The 20,533-nt window shown below is 38.0% G+C and overlaps 1 protein-coding gene across 2 annotated transcripts in view; it reads right to left on the reverse strand.

Moving 5' to 3' along the window:
* Positions 1–20,533, reverse strand: part of PTPRR (protein tyrosine phosphatase receptor type R) — a 248,301-nt gene that overhangs the window by 31,302 nt on the left and 196,466 nt on the right. For both annotated transcript variants that reach the window (XM_037132152.2, XM_037132151.2), the window contains 4 exons: positions 12,778–12,964; positions 10,391–10,475; positions 1,145–1,224; positions 568–705 (listed from right to left, as the gene is read on the reverse strand). In XM_037132152.2, the coding sequence (XP_036988047.2) occupies positions 568–705; positions 1,145–1,224; positions 10,391–10,475; positions 12,778–12,964 (490 nt within the window). The remainder of the gene's footprint in view (positions 1–567; positions 706–1,144; positions 1,225–10,390; positions 10,476–12,777; positions 12,965–20,533) is intronic.

Raw genomic sequence — 20,533 nt, forward strand, 5'->3', positions numbered from 1 at the left:
GCATCGCTGCAGGTCAGCCTTTTCTCTCAGCGCCTCCGACAGCTCGCACACCCCATCCTACATTTTGTTTGCAGTATTTGCCCCGTCTACTGTTTTTGAACTTGCTATGTTTATTGGTTTTGTCTGTCACCTCCCAACACCCCCAAGAAAGTTAAAATCTACCAAAGGCAGGAATATTTGTGTGTTTTGTCCACTAGTATATTGTCAACAACTAAAACTGTACAATACTCGTCACATAGTAGGTACAAAAATTACTTAAATGAATAATTTTTATTCCCCTGCCTATAAAGGAGGATGATAATTTGTGGTCTCTCATTTCCTCACTGAGACAGGTAGACACGTGTGAGACATGAGTATTCAATATATAGTGATTTATCTGGAAGAAAGTTGTCATGAACAGAGTAACACCAATTACCATTTTGGGAAGCATAAAGCAACCAACTGCTTAAGTGTCTTAAAATTTCCATCTTAAATCTCTTATTAAGTACATGGCAATTTTTCTTATGCAATATATCTTCTATAGCAACAGAAAATATATAACATTTAGTACTTGGGACAATGTCATACCTCATTTTTTTCTTTCAGTTTTGTGATCATAACAATCACAGGACTATCTTCCTGCCAGACCATCTGCCAGAAATCATTCACGGTGTTGATCATGGGGCCTTGTGTGGCGATGAACGCTTTCTCTCTGCCACGGTAGCCCTAGTTTGAGTAAAGATATGAAAAGTTGGCTTTGAAGTTCATGCCTTCCACTGAAAATTTAAATAAAATATTTTCAGAACAATATAGCTCTGCTAGTCCAAAAGCAACACAGATTTCTGCAGCTTAACTCACTCCAACACAACTATTCCCCTGGCTGTTCTCTCAGAAGTTAAGTATGGCAAATGGCAGTGGCTGTCATGATGTTTAGTTCTCACCAGAGCACCCCACACGGGGCTCTGTGGCCACGGATGCACAGGAAAGAGAGACTCATTATAAAAAACACACTACCAGTGTTGATTATGGCTAAACGAACAAACAAAAATTTACTAGTAACCAAGTTAAGTAAAAATTAATCTATTCTAAGGAAAAAAATATAACCCGAATTCCAAATAGTAAGTTGACATGCTCATGAGAAAGAAATGGGTATTTATTTACTTACCCTAATATAATTCGCATTAATGTAAGTGCTCAAAGAATCAGTTACGTTTTTTGGTCTTAAACACACTCTGCTCAGGGGATCTAATGAAGAAAACAAAAAAGAATACATTAAAGTCTGTTTTCCTAGATAACTACACCAAATATATTACTCTTTCTCAAGTTTCCCAGAACACCAATGACCAGAACTTAGTAACACTGATAACTTACGTATTGACTGGCTGCCGCGAGTCTGTGTTTGTTGTTGCAGTGTCTGTGTGTCTGCCCTTTGATGCATTTGTGTTTATTGAGGGACATTGGGGCCCATCTCGACCCCCGTTCCTGACATCTTACTTATAAGCCTGAGATAGTGAGTTTATCCTTCATGCCTTTTTTTTTTTTGTGGGTTTGTGATTACTGACCTCATTTCTTATGTGTGCTCTTTTTCTTGTTCTTTGGGTTTGGCATTTGCTCCAGATCTCCCTACTCTTATCTCTCTTCTGTCCTGCCCAATGGCAAGTGTTTTGTCCCAAATCCCCTCTCACTGCTTGGAAGAAGTTGTCTTCACTTACCATGTGTGTGTTTACTGACAGCAGAAATATCCGATACTGCAGAGATGATTAATGTGTCTTCAAGTCTAAAACCAGTTTTCATCAAGAAGTTGAAAGACTCTTCATGAACCATGGTATTGTGGAAAATACGGTAGTTACTTTTACCAACATTTACATGAAAGAACTAAAATCAAATTATCCCTTTATAATTTCTTTAATGTGGTATACTCTTGAGTCTCTTGAAGGTAAGAATGAAGATTTTTAAATTCTCTCTCTGTGTGTGTGTATATATATAAACACACATATATGTCACTCAATAAATATCTATGGTATTGATGTAAATGGTACCTTTCACTTTCCAAAAAGCCAGTTTTATTCATTCCTCTCTAGCAGTTGTTCTATTGTTTTTATTCTCCAGGCAGGTAAATCCTGTAGTAGACCGCTCTGCCTAGTTTTAAGAATTTTATCTCTACCCCTTGTGGCTAAGGGCAAGAGACAACTTTTGGAATGCCAGCCGCAGGAGACAAAGCTTATCTCTGGTAGCAAACACTGCCTCAATTCCTCTCCCTGCCCCCAGAGCTTGGTCGGAAGTCAATGACAGAAATGGGTAAGACCCCTCACAGTGGGGGGCAACCTAAGTCAGACTCATCACTTGGGAGGCCTTCATGGAAGGACTTGAGGACTTGGGGGGGCTGCAACAAAGAGCAATGAACTCTTGCCCCCCCCCCCCCCCCCCCCCAGTATTCTCTGGGAAAAGCACTTCCTGGCTCTAATCCTCTTAAGCCTGAATACCTGATGGAAGAGGTGCAGCTCCTTGCCTTGCTAGAGTGTGTCCTGGGGAAAAATCTGGCATCACAAAGACTTGCTGATTAACCTGTGAAATCTGCTCTGCTAGGAGTGCTTTCATTCATATGATAAGGGTCCAAGAGGAAATGAGTATGTCTCCCAAAGTTTCTGCAACTCTCTTCCTGACAGACACTGACTCAGACTTTGAAGCCCTCAGATTTCTTTGTGATGTTATCTACTGTTTGATCCTTGCCACCCTGTATTCCTGTGTATTACAACCCAACAAAAGGCTATGGAGAAAGGCGCTCGGGGGGGCTTTTTCTCCTCGGAGAAACTGGCCGCTGCTGGCCTTTGTCTCCCCTGAGAAACTGGCCACAGCCCGCTCCTCCTCCCCAAGCAGATCTCAGCATGTCTCGGCCATATTTATTCATTCACCTGTGTCCGTGGCACCGGGGGACCTCGTGAAGTAGTCGCCCCCACAAAATCCCACTAGTCCTACCTCCTCATCTACAATTCAATTCTCATGTGCACGCCAATCTATCCTAAACTAACTCTAGTCTATGCAGACACTGCTCTTGCTTATGCCACTTCTGACCCTTTTGTTACTAAACCCATGTCCTCTCTGTGGCATTCAAAACATATTGACTGTATATCTGTTGGGCGTTCCCTCTCCCCTTGGATTCCAGGTCACAACGTTCTGGTTTCCTGTTGGACCATGGCATTCCCTCACCCAAATGCCATCCTTGGACCCTGATGGCCATAGCAGTATTTCCCGAGTGCTATCAGTAATCACTTCTTCTGCAACATACAGAATTAGTCATAGCATGTATAAATGAGACCATCTTTAGCCAAGAAGGTTCAGTAATCAAGTAAATATAGGAAACATTGAATTAAGCAAAGTTGAACTACATTCCTTTCACTGCAGAACTTGTCAAGGTCTTCATTATGCTCATGTATTTTGTGAATATCCAAGAAGGTATTACATAAAAACTTATTTGTCCATTGAACTCATTTTATTATGAATACTTACTGATGATGTAGACAGCCTAGAGCAGCATTACTCAAGACAACTTTCTATGATAATGGAAAGTCTCTCTTTGTTCTGTCCATAATGACAACTGCTAGCCACGTGTGGCAGTGGAGCACTTAAAATGGGGCTAGTATGAACTGAAGAACTGAAGTTTAAATTTTAATTGACTTAAATTTAAATCTACATAGCCATATGTAGCTAGTGGCTGCTCCGCTGAGCAGTGCAGACCTCGAGGCTGGAATCCACTCCTCGGCGGGCCCAGCAGCCTCCATCCTTCTCCCACATGGACCATATGCTCCCTTGATACAGACCGAGGGAAATCTCACAAATATTCCATGTTCTTGCAGATTTTATGCTTTTTATTCCCCTGCCTTCTCTGTATGGTAAAACTGTCCTCATTCTTCAGAGTTCAATTCAAGAAATATCTTCTCTGTGAGGCTTTTCCGGGACTTCACAGAGAGAATTAGGTGTTCCCTTCTTTGTTCAGGCTCCTTGAGCCTCATTTTAGTATTTATCATCTTGCATTTCAGATACCTAAATTTCTGCCTTCCCTCAGTGGATTGCAGTGAGCCCCTTGAGTGCAAGAGGTATATTTAATTAACTTTCGTATCCTTTGTGATTTCTGTTTAGTGTGTGGTTCATAGAATGTTTAATATAAGAATTATTTTCTATTAAGAAGAGTAAAACACTGCTTTTGACTTTCTATATCTTTTTCTTTTCTTAACAAAGGGGACAGGAAAGCTTCCATTCCTTTTCAGTATCCACTGATTGTTAGAAGTTTCCACAGAGACTCCACATCATTCAGAGTTGAAGAGGCCTATTTCCTTCAATTTTTATAATGTCTTCAATGTATATGATTTATTTGACCCTATTAGCTACTTAAAACAGGTCCCTGTCAAGCTAAGTTCATGTTAAAAATGGATAATTTATACTATTTCTAAGTACTTAAAGGTTTCTAATTACATATCTTTTTTTAAAAAAAGAGAGAATCAGCCCTGACTGGTGTGCCTCAGTGGATTGAGTACTGGCCTGCAAACCAAAGAGTCGCCAGTTTGATTCCCAGTCAGGGTATGTTGCCTGAGTTATGGGCCAGGTCCCCAGTAGGGGGTGCTCAAGAGGCAACCACACATTGATGTTTCCCTCCCTTCCTTCTCCTTTCTCTAAAAATAAATAAATAAAATCTTTAAAAAATAACAATACAACATACGACTGAGTAGGAGAAAATGAAGGTTTCCAGCCAAAGCATTGTAAATGTTATCTTGGATTAATAAAACAGCCAAAGATTTAAAATATTATCATTACCAACTTTTTAATTTGATTATTTTCATCACTACTGTTATAATTTTTCATGTTATGCATTCAAGTGTAAATATTAGTCAAATTCACTATAATAATTGTTATGAAAACAGACATTTCTAGGTTCTATGCTAAATATTTAATGTACCATTTATAATGCCTCTGGGTAGTATCAATAATAATTTCAAATATTAATTAAACACTGGTTATTTTTTTGGCCTCTCTTCTGTTCCTTTTTATTTTCTTATTTCTCCTCTCTAGTTCTTTTTTTTTACCCCTCCTTTCTTCCCTTCTTTCATTCTTTCTTTCCTTCCTTCTCCTTCTCTCCTTTCTTCCCTCCTTCCTATTATTTTTTCCTCTCAACAAATTATTGAACACATATAGATTTGGAAAAAGAACACGTAAAATTTCCCACCCTAGTCTCTTTAAAATACCTTCTGGCAATCCTAAGTCTTCTATTTAACAGATGAAATGGTACCTGGACCCTGGTATTTTGATTGGCATCCTATAAGATTTTGTTAAAGATTATTTTCTGTGTTTAAGATTTCTTCTCCTGGAAGAAATGTGTTTGAAATTTGAAGTCAAGAGAAGAAACGATTAGATGAGGGACAAGTGTATCGCTGCCAGGGCAAAGGCAGGGCTGAGAGGAATAGGATTGCTTTCAGAGATGTATTTAAGACAAATGGGAAATGGTAGGAAAGGCAGGGACTGGCCACACCTGCAAGGTGACTGGGAGTCATCTTAAAATGCGCTGCAAGAGAGAAGAATCTAGCTCTACAGTGCCTCATATGGTAGCCATCAGCCACATGTAGCTTATTAAATTTAAGTTAATTAAAACAAAATAAAATTAAATTAAAAAATCAGTTTCTTGGGAGCACTCATTATACTTCAAGTACTCAGTAGCCACAGGCACCTTGCGGTTGCTTCGGGGCAGATCTGAAGCAGTTCCATCATCATAGAGAGTTTAGTGGACAATGCTGGTCTTAGCAATGGAAGACAGAGATGACATAGAAGCACGTTTATTAAGACTCATGTGAAAATTTAAAAAGAAAAGAAGGCTCTTGAATATGTTTCTTTCCCAACTGTAAATTTTTTACCATATAGAGAGTGTCCCTACTTTCTGAAATTGGCTCTGGGCTTAATGTTGGATTCATTGTTTTTGTTAGAGAGGAAAAGGAGATATTAACATTAGCTGAGGGCTTCCTATTAGTTGGAACTCTCCTGGGAATTCCATAGTTACTGTCATTTAATTCTCCCAATTGTCCTTAGAGTAGTATCATTATCACTGTTTTAAGGAATAAAGAGAGGATGACATAGGAAGATTAAGTAGCATGTCTTAAATTGTTAATGTTTTGCCAGAAGATCAAGTCTAACGCCAATATTTTGTGGTAGTCACATAACTTGTCTTAATGAGTAGTTAACTTATTTGCATATCTATTCTGTTCCATGCAGTTAATATAAAAAAGGAAACATAATTTAAGTAGGAAACATTATCAGACATTAAATTTTAAAATATGAAATGATGGCCTGAACAAACAGGGTTCTTTAATTTTATCTACATTATTTTACACTAGTATAAATAAGTGGACTGCATGAGAGACATATACATAAAATTTGTTATTATACTTTATTGCTGTACGCATAATTTTACATTAGCATATGGTAGGTTTTTCCCCAGTGCTTTTTTGATTTAAGCTGTAGATATATTTTCATCACTAATGTTTGTTTAGATTGTAAAATAATTTGATATAAACTTGACCTTAGCCCTTTAATCGACCAGTTAAGAGTGTTCTGTCCTTAGGCTGGCACCGTCCTTAGAGAAACAACTATAATTAAATTGGTACTTGGCCATCCATATTTCTGCTGCAAAACATCCTCAAAATTATATAACCTCACTATTATGCACAAGTTGATGAGCTCCTAAACCTAAAATTTTTATCGAATATACATGAACAAACAAAACAGAAACAGACTCATAGATACATATAACAGACTGATGGCAGCCAGAGAGGAGGAGGTCTGGGTGGGGGGCTGGATGAAAATGGTGAAGGGATGAAGAAGTACAGATTGGTAGTTACAGAGTAAGTCATGAGGATGTAAAGCATGGCATAGAGAATATAGTCAATAATATTCTAATAACTATGTACGGTGCCATGTGGGTACTGGAAATATCAGGGGACCACTTTGTAAAGTATATGATTGTCTAATTGCTATGGTGTACACCTGAAACTAATAGAAAATAATACTGAGCTTTAAAAATGTTTATTGTATCCCTGGCTGGTGTGGTTCAGTGGATTGAGTGCCACCTTGCGAACCAAAGCATTGCTGGTTTGATTTCTAGTCAGGGCACATCCTGGGTTGTTGGCCAGGTTCCCAGTAGGGGGCGCTCAAGACGCAACCACACATTGATGTTTCTCTTCCTCTTTTTCTCCCTCCCATCCCCTCTGTCTAAAAATAAATAAAATCTTTAAAAAAATGCTTATTGTCGATCAAAATAATAAAAACAATTATAACATTTAAAACCTTAACTTGCTAATTATTTTATGTAATATGTCAAACTAATCTCATATTACAGTCTAAAATAAACCTTAAAGAACAACTTTGCATATTTGTTCTAGTCTTTTCCTGATTATTTTCAACAATGGTGAGGCTTGGCCAAGGCATATTTACTAAATTACATTTTGTGCAACAGGGCATGGGTATGATATTCAGACTACAGGCATTTTCAACAGAAAATGCATCATTTGCTGCATCAGCTGTTAGCGCAGGTGCCCTGGCTCAAGAGACGCACCCAGTTCTGGGAACGGAAAAAGCGGACACAGGACTATGAAGCAGTTGTCTGCTATCATCTGCACAGGCAATAGAGAAGGCTGAATTTTGAAATAATTCTAATAATTTTCAAATCCTTCTGAGATTAGATGGATATGTGTGCCTTAGTTACCTCTGTTTGGTAAATTTTTAATTAAAAAATCTGAACAGAGAGAAAGACATCGATCCTAACACACAACAGCTTTATCCCATTCAGCCAGTTGTAGTTATAAAATACCCTTCACAGTGACTGTCCCTTGGGTAAACAGATTGAACTGTACGGACCAATTAAAAACGTGCTGTAGTAGAGTGACTTTAACGATGTGTTTCCAAGGCCACCAGAAGGAAAGCCCAAAGACACCATAGCTCCTGCTATTACCATAAATATAGAAAATTTGCTGTATTATGAGTAAATTAGTGGGCTGAATTATGAAGACTGTATTCTCTCAATGTCAATACTTAAAAAAAATCTTTGTGGTTCTATCTTTCCAGAGCTATTGCCATGAGATGTTTATGATTATGCCAAAACCACAAGTATATCTGTTTGTTTAGTGATTCAAAATGCCACTTCCTCTTCTAAGTGCTTTTGCCACTCTAGTCAGAATTAATTAGGCCTACATCACTTGGGCCAGATTTCTATTCTGGCTCTTATTACATTGATTGTAATTACTCAATTACCTGTCTCTCCCCTCTAGCTTACGTCCTTTTTGATCTTGTAGACTGTTCTTACTTCTTGCTAGCTCCTGGCACACGTCTCATATCTGAACGTGGATAAAATCCATGGAGCTAAATTCAGTTGTCACATAGTCCATAGAGGTATTACTCAAAGCATAGTCCTCCTATGGACCATAGTCCTATGGACTTATATCTCATTGGAATGAGAAATATCGGAATGAGTGTTTGCTAGAAGTACAGATTCCTGGGCCCAACAAAAGACTTACTTAAATAGGATCCCCAGTGTGGGGCACAGGACTCTGGAGTTGTAATGAAGACGCTAGGTAATTGTTATGCAAAATGAGTTTTTTTTAATAACAGCTTTATTGAGACATAATTTGCCTACCTTATGATTGACCCATTTAAAGTATGCTATCACAGAGCTTATTTATTTATTTTTATTCACAGAGTTTGCAACCATCACCACGGTCAGTTTTACAACATTCTCTTCTTTCTTCTTTTTTAATTGAATTTATTGGGCTGACACTGGTTAACAGAATTATACAGGTCTCAGGTGCAGAATTCCACAACACATCATCTGTACACTGTACTGTGCACTCGACACCCCAAGTCAGGTCTCCTTCCATCACCATTTATCTCCCCTCTATCCTTCTCTACCGCCCCCAGGGCCCCCCACCCCAGGCAATCACTACACTCTTGTCTGTGTCCATGAGTTACGTTTTCTTTATTCCAAAAAATCAACTCCATACCTTCTAGCAGTCATTTGCCATGTCTCCCAACTCTAGGCAATCACTAATGCAGTTTCTGTCTCTATAGATTTGTCTATTTGGATACTTCATATGAACAAAATTATATAATGTAAGGTCTTATGTGATGAATTCTCGCACTGAACATGTTTTCAAGGTTCATCCAGGTTGTAGCATGTATCAGTGCCTCATTCCTTTTTATTGCTGAATAATATTCTGTTGTATGAATATATTGCATTTTGTTTTCCTATTCATCAGTTGGTGGGCATTTTGGTTGTTTTCACTTTGGGGGCTATTATAATGCTGTTAAAATTTGTGTAAGCTTTTGTGTGCACACATATTTTCATTTCTTATGGTTATATACCTAGGATCAGGTTGCCTGAGTTGTACATTAGCTCTTGGTTTCACCTTTTGAGGAACCAGCACACTGTTTTGTGAGTAACTGTGCCATTTTATAACCCTACTGTAAATGTATGAAGGCTCCAACTTCTCTACACCCTTACCAACACTTCCTATTGTCTACTTCTTTTATCATCATCATGTGGATATGAAGTGGTATCTCACTGTGGTTTCAAATTTCCCAATGGCTAATGATGGTAAGCATCTTTTCAAATGATTATTGGCCAGTTGTACATCTTCTAACAAGAATGTTTCTTCAAGTTCTTTGCCTATTTTTGAAATTGGGTTATTTGGTTTCCTTATAATTGAGTTGTAAGTGTTCTTATATATTCTAGATATAAGTCCCTCATTAGATGTATAATTTATAAATATTTTCTCCCATCTTACAAGTCATGTTTTTATTTTTGGTGGTGTCCTTTAAAGCACAAAATTTTAATTTTGATAGTCAATTTATCTAATTTTTTTCCTTTTGTTGTTTGTACTTTTGGCATCATAAATAAGAAACCATTGGCTAATTCAGGGCTCTGAAGATTTACATCTGTTTTATACCAAGAGTTTTATAGTTTTGGGTTTTACCTTTAAGTCTCTGATCCATTTTAAGTTAATATGTATATGGTGTGAGGCAGGGTCCAATTTTATTTTTGCAAGTGAATATCCCGTTGCCTCATACCATTTGTTAAAAAGACTTTCTTTCCCCCATTGAATTAACACCCTCAATGCAAATAGGCTACAATGCGTGGCACAACACAATTTTAGAACCACATGTCTCCTACAGCTGCGGGCTCACCATTATAATAAGAGTCATGCAAGATAAAGTTTTTATACTTAGACCATTTTAATGATTAGCAGTCTTGGTATTTGTTTGCAACTCCAAATCTGGTGTGAATGTGGAAGCTGTGATGATGGGAAATGGCAAGGCAGGGGTAAGCAGGGGAAAGCTTGCAAGTTACAGTGCAAACTGTTTAATTCCAGAAACTTACTTGGCAAAATGGTCTTATAGCGATTTTTAGTTCCATGACGTGGAATGTCAATTTCCTTGGGATCCACAAAGTTCATTGGTATTTCCTGCAAAAGTGAATGATATCAAGTTAGTGCATCTAACACTTCCGCAAAGAAAATCTTCACAGGGGGCATCTGATTCGAAACCCCACTGCCCTTCAGAGTTTTTATAAACAACAGTCTGCCACCTCTGGGCGGCCAACACCCTTCCTTTCACAGACATATTGGCTGCACCCTGGTAAGCTGACTCCAAGAAACAGTTTTCTGTGTTAGAAAGCATTATTTTATATGTAGTTATTTAAGAAACATACAAAACTTGGCTTAGATTTTAAGAATCCTGTTCTGCATAATTGCTGAAAATATATATAAACAGGAAGCTGAAAATTGATATTTTAACAGTGTATTCAAATTTTTTCACATCTTTATGTAAGTTCAGTACCCAAAATTTCCCTATCATGAATTCTCTTTTAATATTAATTGTGACTCTTTTAAGATTATTAAAACATTCCTCCCTAAAATGGCATAAATGTAAAGGGCTATTTTTGTTGATTCAAGTAATGACAGAACAGTGCTTTTTTGTGTTAAAGAATGGCCTGTAATTGTACTCTTCCTATAGTGATTGTCAACGCAATACTGTCAGTGAAAGGCATCCAGACACTGTTTTCTCTCACTTTAACAAGACTATAAATGTTCTTCTTCAGCCAGAAGGTATGTCGTGTGCCTTGAATAACCAGAGACCAATCAGAGCAGAAGCGGCTCTGGGGACATGCCTTAGGCCCAAAAGGTGAGCACCTGCAACTGGCTGGAGAAAAAACCAGGAAGCCTGTTTTCCAACGGGTTGAAACAAATATTTAAGTATTTGATTAAACAAAGTGTTATGTTCTCTAACTTAAAATTCCACAAAGGAGTGCTAAGATAAGGTTAATGTGAAATAAAATAGCCTTTATCTCTAGATCACATAAAATAATATTTTTGTTACTTAAACGTTCTCCACTGGAAAATATAACTCAAAAGCCAAATATTCATTGAAATGAAAGAAAGTATCCATAGATTAATTCAAATTGTCCTAGTTTCCAGTTAAGCTAAAAACTTGAGGAAAGCTTGACTATCCTCAGTCAGGATAGATGTGGCCTGTAAAGAGGAGTAGCATACTTTTAAAATATCATTTTCTAAACTTGTATTACTGTAGAATTTATAATATTTATCCCTTCTCTCTACTGTAACTAAATGTGAAAATTCTCAGTCCAAGTTACCAAATAAGCAAAATGGTGGAATAGTCAGTTGAAACCACATGTTCACATCTTGTGATTTCAAAAAGGTCAGCCTGTTTGGCAAAGCCACGGAGCAGGTGGCATCTTTATGCCTCCTGTGCTCCTTCCTGTTTTCTGACTCTCACTGACAATTTGTCATCTTCCATCACTATTTTTCTCTTCAGTACTCCTTTTTGGCCCCATCTCATCTTTATGGGAAGGGCTTCTCTTAAAGAACAAAGATTCTCTGTGATTCTGGAAAAGAATAATGGATATACCTTTGGCTAGTTGTGTGATCATTGACTGGAGGATTTATCTCTCTAAGTCTCATTTTCTTTATATATAAAAATATGACACTATACAGTCGGCTTTAAAAAAACTTCACTTAGTATTTTACTTTAAACACTTGAGAATCATCAATGAGGGTAATAGTAAATCTAACCCATTGCTGGATCTTTCACCATTAAAGTAGTTGCAAAGATCTGAACTAACACAGAAGGATCAATTTATTATTCTCAACAATTATGGCTTAAGATGTACAACTGATTTAAGATGCCAACTGATCTATAGAAAGAATATTCCCCTTGGGCAACAATTAGACCAAGGAAGGTCTAATCTGTCTACATGCTCTGTGAGTAGAAATGTGTTTTCATGAATTAAGTTATCACTGGCAACACTGACGAATCATCATCATGTTTAGCTGAAACCCACAATCATTTTAGCCCACATTTGTCCCTCTCCTGTGTTCCTTAGTTCATTAAAGAGCACCCTGTTGCTCTAGGTAAAAAACTAAGGTACCATCCCTGTCTTCCCCAAACAGTGACAGCAAGAATGTTGCTTCATTCTGGAATGCTCTTCTCTGCCCAGCTCCCCTTGCCATTCCTGTGCCTGGTCATCTCCTATGTAATCTGTCTCAAGTCAGTTACTACTGACTTGAGCATCCTAGTTTGAGCACATCCATAGTTGATGAGCTGCAGGGTGGATCTAAAGCCCTTGCACTTAACCTTGTGAAAGGTAACCATTTGTTCAGTGGAGGGTCATACTATTTTAGTGTGTGCATCTAGTGCCTCATTTATCAAAATAACTCATGAAGGGTGAATAATAAATAACTGGCTCACCATGAATTCACTTTGGAGTAAATGTGAACTTGCCACGACATCCCTCAGATGTGATCTTGTGAGAATGCGGCTGGCTGACTGCAGATACTCCATTGCAACCTTCTCCCGTGGGGTTGGTATAGCCACAAAGGGTTCAACATTCCCCAGGCTACTCATGTCCAAAGTCAGAGACACATTGGACCCTCGTCTACATTGGAGAAGAATGTTATTAAGTTTAAACACCGCATGATTATTTTGATTGCACAAAACTGTCTTTCTGTACCAATCTATACACAATTCAGTGAGTACTTTTGCAGAAAGAGGGACCAAATACCTTTTGCTCTTACAGCACCACAGTTGAGTATAGCAACTATCTATAGTTTCTCTACAGGAAACTGACAATTTCACTGTTGGAAATAACTCTGAATTGAGGAAATGCACTATAATTTATTAATTAATATCATTGTTACAGAAATAATAGGATGGCTAGTCATAGTAAATGAAAATTTTAGGAAAAGTAAACATTGCATTTGAATTGAGGAATAGGTATAACAAAATAACACTAGTTATATGTATGTCTGAGAGTCCTACTTATAAATCATATAACCCTCTGATATTTTTAATCCCGCTTTTACTTGATGGTTACTTAAGTGTTTGCTCTCACTTTTTTCCTAGTGGATTTGCCAAATCCTGAGATATGTATGTGAGTCTTTCATAATAATTGTGTTTGTTTTTTCCCTTATATTTCTATTAGTTTTTACTTTATATATTTTAGATATTATATTCCTTGAAGAGATTCATAATTATATCTTCACTGTATGTAGGAGATCATTCTGCATGGTGTGGGCCCAACTCCCACTGGAAAGCAAGTTCTGATGCACAGAACCCACACTGATGGATAGGTTCTCCCATGAGGAATCAGGCCTGCAGTGTACCTTGGCCGCTTGGAGACTTGCTCTTGCTAAAACTCCCTTACCCTGAATTGAGGCAAAAAACATTTACTGCAAAGTAACTTCCTAAAATCCACGCTAAACCTTCCAAGGGTGAGTGTAATGGGTTCAACCATTTTTCCCTTTTCATTTGCAAATATCCCTCTTCTGTGATTAGCAGCATTGGCTCCTTTGTTTTCTGTAAAAGATAACCACCTAAAGCAAACCTCTGCATAGTAAATGAGGACCATCACCTAAGGTGCCAGAGGGGATGGGGTGGGGGTGTGGGGGAGACATAAAGGCCTGTCATGGTGGAGGACACGGCTTTTTCTCCCTTTGAGAGAAAAACCATGTCATCCCTTTTCCTCCACAGGACTCAGTAGTCCGTGTGAATTTCTCTTGCCTCATCCACAATGTGGCGGACACTACAAGCTGGGGTCCACATCAACTGTATATTTCTGTCAATATTAAGTATTTTCTCATTAATTTTATGTTTGGCCTCACATCTGACTTTAAAAAATTAATATTGACATCCTGTACTTTTGTGGCATGTTCTTGACAAATCTTCCCCCCATTATTATTTTTTACTCCTTTAGATCACTGCATTAGAGACTATTGGACAGCATTCTGGACACCCATAAAATACCGCCTGCCAGTGGGAGGGATGTCAGTCCCCTTTCATTGCTGGGATGTGTGTGAGTGTGTGTGTGTGTTGGTGGTGAGTGATGGGGTTCCTTTTTTCTGGACAAAAGGTAAACAGTTGAAGAGGAGCAAAGATTGGCTCTGCTATCAGGTTGGGAATTTTAATCCATTTTTCATGGGAAAGCAGTATTTAATGTTTCTCAATCCAATTCTCCTGTCCTTTAAATTGGCAGAAATTCCTTCCTGATTCTGATAATAGGTTGTTTTTTAGTTTTTAGTGTATTTGTGAGAATCTGGCTTTTTCTGGTTTCACGGGTATCTTAGTGAGGAGGCTGAAGGGATTGCTGAAGGGATTGCCAATCACACGCCACTTTAAACCGTTATTCTATTCAGTTAGTCTTCAGTTCCAAAAGTCAAAAGTATCTGCAATCTGTCAGCTGAGTGACACCTAGGGCCACGGTGGTTTAGTGGAAGGTGAGGTCTTGTCCATTCAGAGTGCTCAGGGCACATGCTTGAAGGAGGGGCCATTTGCACTGGGCCTTGAAAGGAAAAGCTCAGGGGGCACATTTTGGGTCGAGGGTTATTTGTGACAGAGTCTGGCAGGGGAAAAAGTGTGGGAACAGGAAATGATAAGACATCTTCGAGAAATAGCGTATAAGCAGTTTTTTGGAATTGAGGGAATAGGTTACATAGGAGAGATAAGAGAGAGGCAAGACTCATAGAATCTAACTGTAAGACTAGAAAAAGTCTGCCCAAACCCAGAAAAGAGAGAATTCAGAACATCAGGTTATAGCAACCTCCGTTTTGGCTTCCCACAGCAAACCCAGCCCACACCTGGGATTAAAAGAGGGATCTCAGGTGTAAGGTCCATCTGAGCTGGTGAGTTAGTTTCCTAAGGGTTCTGTGATAAAATGAGAAAAAAACATGAAAGCATTTTCAGGCAAACTAACTTAATAAAAGGAAGAATGACTTTTGTTTGGCAAGAGAAGAAAGAAAGGAAACTAATATTTATTAAACACTAGTTATTTACCAAGCACTGTTCCAAACACTGCACATATGGTATTTCCGTCTTCACCACAGCTGAGGTATTACTTTCACCCATTCCACAGGTGAAGAAGTAACTAATTTAGGAACACGATAGTGGAGCAAACGTTTAATCCAGCTTTGAGTTTAAAACCCAGGCTCTGTCTGCTTTGTCACCCAAAAGCAAGGGGAGGGCGTGTAGGTTATGTTAGACCATACAGTTCCCTCCATGACGTCGGTTGCTGGGGGGAAGATCAGTATTTCTGAGCTATACTGTGGAAGCAATTCAATATTCAGGGGTAAGAATTCGGTCTTTACAGTCGTGTTTGTCTGGACCGCCTCTTCCAGTCCCCGTGGTTGACCTTCAGCCAGGCTATTCAACTGGGTTACATCTGAAAAGCTACGCCTATCATGAAATTTAAGTAATAATGAATACAGTTCTACATAACTCTCACCTTCTGTTTTTCTCAGGGACCTATTTTAAGAGATCTTCACATAAACTTATAATTGTTTACACTGAGGTTAGCTTTAACATTTGGAAAACAATGGATGGAATCTACACATCTGTTACTGAAGAAAAATACATCCTTCTTGATTACCTATTTATCTTAAAATTTCCCTTTATTGTGACAAATCCATTTCCCCTGAACCCTAAACAATTCCAGAGCACTTCACCTTAACACCTCGGACAATGTCTCCAAGTTCATTTATGAGGTTAAACTTGCACTGACTGTTGACCTTAGGGAGAGCCTTTTCCACGTGGTGGCATGTTAAGTACTCTCCTATCCCGGCTGTGAAATGTTACCACCGGGTGTCATTACCTTGGAAAAAGCTCTGCTTTGGTTAATTCTTACTTTCAAGGAGCAAACAATATTTTTAGGTTTATTGAAATACAGTGAAATTAGAAAACTATATCAGTAAAATTGACTTAAAAATTTGGAAACTTTGTCATGTCTTGTGCTTGGGGAGAAGACATTAAATTTACATCCATCTAGATTTCAAAAGGTTACTTTTTCATTATAAAAACAGCATGCTTATTGTAAAAAATTTGTATAATCTGGAAGTTTTAAAAAAGGAATTAAAATCACTCGGTCACACAAACTTCATTAGCATTCAAAATGACTTGAATTTTGCTATTTTATAGGTGGTAATGGTAGTGGTTTATTGTTTAATTTTTCTTTCTTTGGTGAGAAATACATTTTCATATGCTTGTTCATTTGTTGCTCATTGTCTTTGAGAATTGTCCTTGCTTTTGTTTAATGTTTCTATTATGACATTAATGTATTTATTACTGATTACTATTATATAAGATATTAATTACTTTTCAAACTTATCAATTGCAAATATGCAGTTTATTATTGCCTTAAAATACTAAGGATAAGTTACATTTATATTTATTTAAACATATTTATCTTTTCTTAAGTTGGTTCTTACATCAGTTAACTTCTCCTAGAAGTTAAGATTTTTAAAAAGTTAATCTTTTAATCTATTTGTAATTTATTTTGGGATATGGTAAAGGTAAGAGTCACTTAGGTGTTTTTTTACCCCCAAATAAATTACCAACAATTCTCACACAATTTACTGAATAATCTTGAAGTGGGATAATTTTTTTTATATATGAGAATATTAAGTTTTAACTGGCATCACTGACTAATGATTTGGAGAAATAAATTAACACTTTACTAAACTGAGAGAACATGAATTTGTTCCACAGCACTGCTGAACCAAGATAGTAAGCAATGAGGATAGACTCAAGAAGACATTTTAAAAACAACACAAATATAAGAATTTAAGAGAAAATTCTAATTAAGATACAGGAAAAAAACTAAAAGATTTAGAGAAAAAATAATGGAAATATTAAGAGACTTGGACCTTTAATAAAAACAGATTGTAGAAAACTAAGAACACACATTCTTACTAAGAACTTTGTTTCCCTTCTGTTGTGTAACTCTGAACACACTGTTTAAACATGTTTTATGTCTCACGATTGCTGCTGGACAAAAGGGAACATAATAAAAAGCTTTATCAAGCTCCCACTGTAGCACCAATTATTATTTATGCCAAAAAATAAATAAGAGAGAGGAAATTCAAAAGATATCAATGCAAACAATTGGAGGAAAAAGCAAATTCTTAAGGAAAGGTAAAAGGAATGCAATAAACAGCATGCTAATTACAATTAAGTAAAAAGGAAAACATGGATAAATATTATGGGCCAGGGCCACACATCAATTTCAGCAAAAGAATATAAACAACTCTCTGTTGAAACTGTTAAATTCTGCATCACTGCTCCGAATGACCAAGATGTGGGAAGAAAAAAAAAAACAGCTAAAGCAAATACAAAAGCACTACATTTGAGTGCTGGGGTAACTCAGAAAAAAATCCAAGCATTTATTTTCCTGGTGGTTGGAACTATGTGTTAGTTAGTTAGTTAGTTAGTTAGTTAGTTAGTTAGCGGGATTTAGGCAGATGGGGTCCACTTTCCAGCCTGTGGCCATGGGCTCTAATTCTCAGACCTGGTTAATCCTGTGGCAGTCAGTACGTTGGCCACTGTGAACAGTAAGACTTCAAGCCCGGTCCCTCTGAGTACCCGATAAAGAACAGAAATGGGGGTCAGAGGATAGAATAGAACAACTGATCATTTTGCCTGTAGTCCAGGAAGATGTCCTTTGGAAACTATTGGATTATGGAATTAAGTTTCAGTGGGAAATGGTGGCAGCTGCTTATCTTGAAGTTCTTGAAACCAGAACAGAAAAACAGGCATCAAGAATTATTAAAAAAAATTAGTTTGACATGTAAACAGATTTGATCTCTCAGAGCTTTTCCAATTATAATTCTTTTTTTGTTGTTCTGTAAAAAATACCCATAATTCATTCAGAGTTGTCTTTATCAGTATACACATCCAACCTTACAGGGTGAGAAGTTAGAAGTTTAATATTGACATCCTCTCCAGATCGGAAATGTTGAGAGACTAAGACCTTCGGTCCAGCCTTCCCTCCTGGTGTGATGTAATCATAATGGTCACAGATTTGACAACTTTGCCTTTAATCATAAATGTGAGCTTAATGTGAGCCTCCTCCCTCGAGTTGATTTTTCTTATTTAATTTTGCTGATTCAATTTGTCCACAAATTTAGTATTCTAGGGGGCTTCTAATTAAAAAGAAAAAAATTGTTCTTATTTACATAACAAATAAGGAAACAGTTGTATAGTTTCACTGGCCTCCAGTCTCTTTGAAACTCCAGACTCTATCCGTTTTAAATTCCAAGAGTAGTGGTATTTCATCAATCATTTGCTGTTTCTCTTCGTCTCTTTATCTTCAAATACATTATATACAGTACTAACATCTTCCTGGATCACTTGACAGAATGAGAGAATAAAATAAAAAAAAAGAAATGGAGCCCTGGCTGGTGTAGCTCAGTGGATTGAGTGTAGGCCTGCGAACCAGACAATCGCGGTTCAATTCCCAGTCAGGGCACATGCCTGGGTTGCAGGCTGGTTCCCTACAGGCCAGTTCCCATCAGGGGACTCACGAAAGGCAACCGTACATTGATGTTTCTCTCTCTCTCTCCTTCCCTTCCCCTCTAAAGATAAATAAAATCTTTAAAAAAATAAAATAAAATGGGTATATTAAAAAAAAGAGATGGAGTGCTAGGAAAGTTAAATTGTGACTTAAATTCAAAGCAGTTGGAAAGTTAAATGTAACAAAAATGCAGTGTCATTAATTTCTAAAAGCGGAAAGAAATGAATAGGTATTGTAACCATCTATAAAAAAATTTCCCAAAGGAAATCATGTAGGGAAGAAACGTAATCAGTGTAAAAGGTACCAGGTACAGGCCCATGAAGATGATAAATGAATTTCACTCTAAAGCAGAAAGAAAAATCTTAAAACAGAGAGAACATTTTTCATGGGAGAAGTGATTGACTTCCCTGCTTGAAAGCACCTCTGTCATGAGGTGAACTGTTGCTCTCCCTTTTGAGTGATCGCATTAAAAATTTTTGAATTTTAATGATATCTGACCTTTACATGTATATAAAACAAGCCAATTTACTACATCTTTCTATTATTTAAAAAAATAAAAATAAAAACCATAACTTGAAACTGTTGCAGTTACATTGTTCTTTAAGCATTAACCTTGGAATCTGAGTTTAAATCATTAATGCTTCACTTAGGTTCTTTCAGCTCAGACCCCTTAATCTGTAAATGGGGATAATATTTAAACTCCCGGGGTTGATCTCATTATAAAAGTTAAAGAAGCGATGTAAACATTTCCAGCCTACTGTCTGGCATCTAATACACATATATGAATGATTAAAATGATTAATAATGATCATGTGGCCATTCTTACTTCACTCTATGCACACTTGGCTGGTGTGTGGGAGCCATATGGCGTCCACACTGACAAATACTTGAAGAAGGCAAGGTTGGGAAAGTTTGTTAGCGAAGAGCCAGCAGCAGTGTTGTTACTGTCAGTATTTAGCCAAATATTAATAAAGGAAAGGGGTGCAAAAGGAACTAGACATCGACTTTCATAAACTGGGAAGCATAAGCATGTTTGCTTCCACAGGAAGCTACAGCTCTACACACCCCGGGGCACGGCCGGTTTGGGCTCTGCCAAAGGGATTATCACATCTCCCTTCCTGCTCTTCTGCTCTTCGGGGTTCAGGGGGAGGTGCTGCAACACAGAGGCCTGTCAATCTCACCCATCCAAACTCATCCGAAAGCCTGTGAAACCTTGGGAAGTTTCTTGGCCATTTTGGAAAAACTTCTGGTCTTTTCTAAACTCGAGACAAATAATCCCAGTGGAACAAAGAAGCTCTCTCTTGCTCATGATTTGTACCCTCACTACGCATTCACACCTCTGTTCTCCACAGCCATGTAGCCCTAGCAACCCCGTGGCCATGGCTGCGTGGAGGCCGCCTGCGTCCCGCAGCACAGCAACGGGCTGCAGCCTGAAACGCTCGCTGAACCAGCCGGATGCTGGACTGGACTGGGCTTTAACACGGGGCAGAAACTCTGGGCAGCGGCCTTTATCCTGGCCCCACTGAAGGCAGGATGGGGCTTTTCCCATGCTGGGACAAAGATGGCACACTGGGGAGTCGGGAGGGGAACCCCCTTAATTTTCATCATCAGTAGAGTTCATCACAGAGCCCCATCCTCCCTTGCGGGCTCAGAAAACTCTTCTCC

This window comes from Artibeus jamaicensis, unplaced genomic scaffold, assembly GCF_021234435.1.
Source record: "Artibeus jamaicensis isolate MK-2021 breed Jamaican fruit bat unplaced genomic scaffold, CSHL_Jam_final contig_233, whole genome shotgun sequence".
Taxonomy (NCBI): Eukaryota; Metazoa; Chordata; class Mammalia; order Chiroptera; family Phyllostomidae; genus Artibeus; species Artibeus jamaicensis.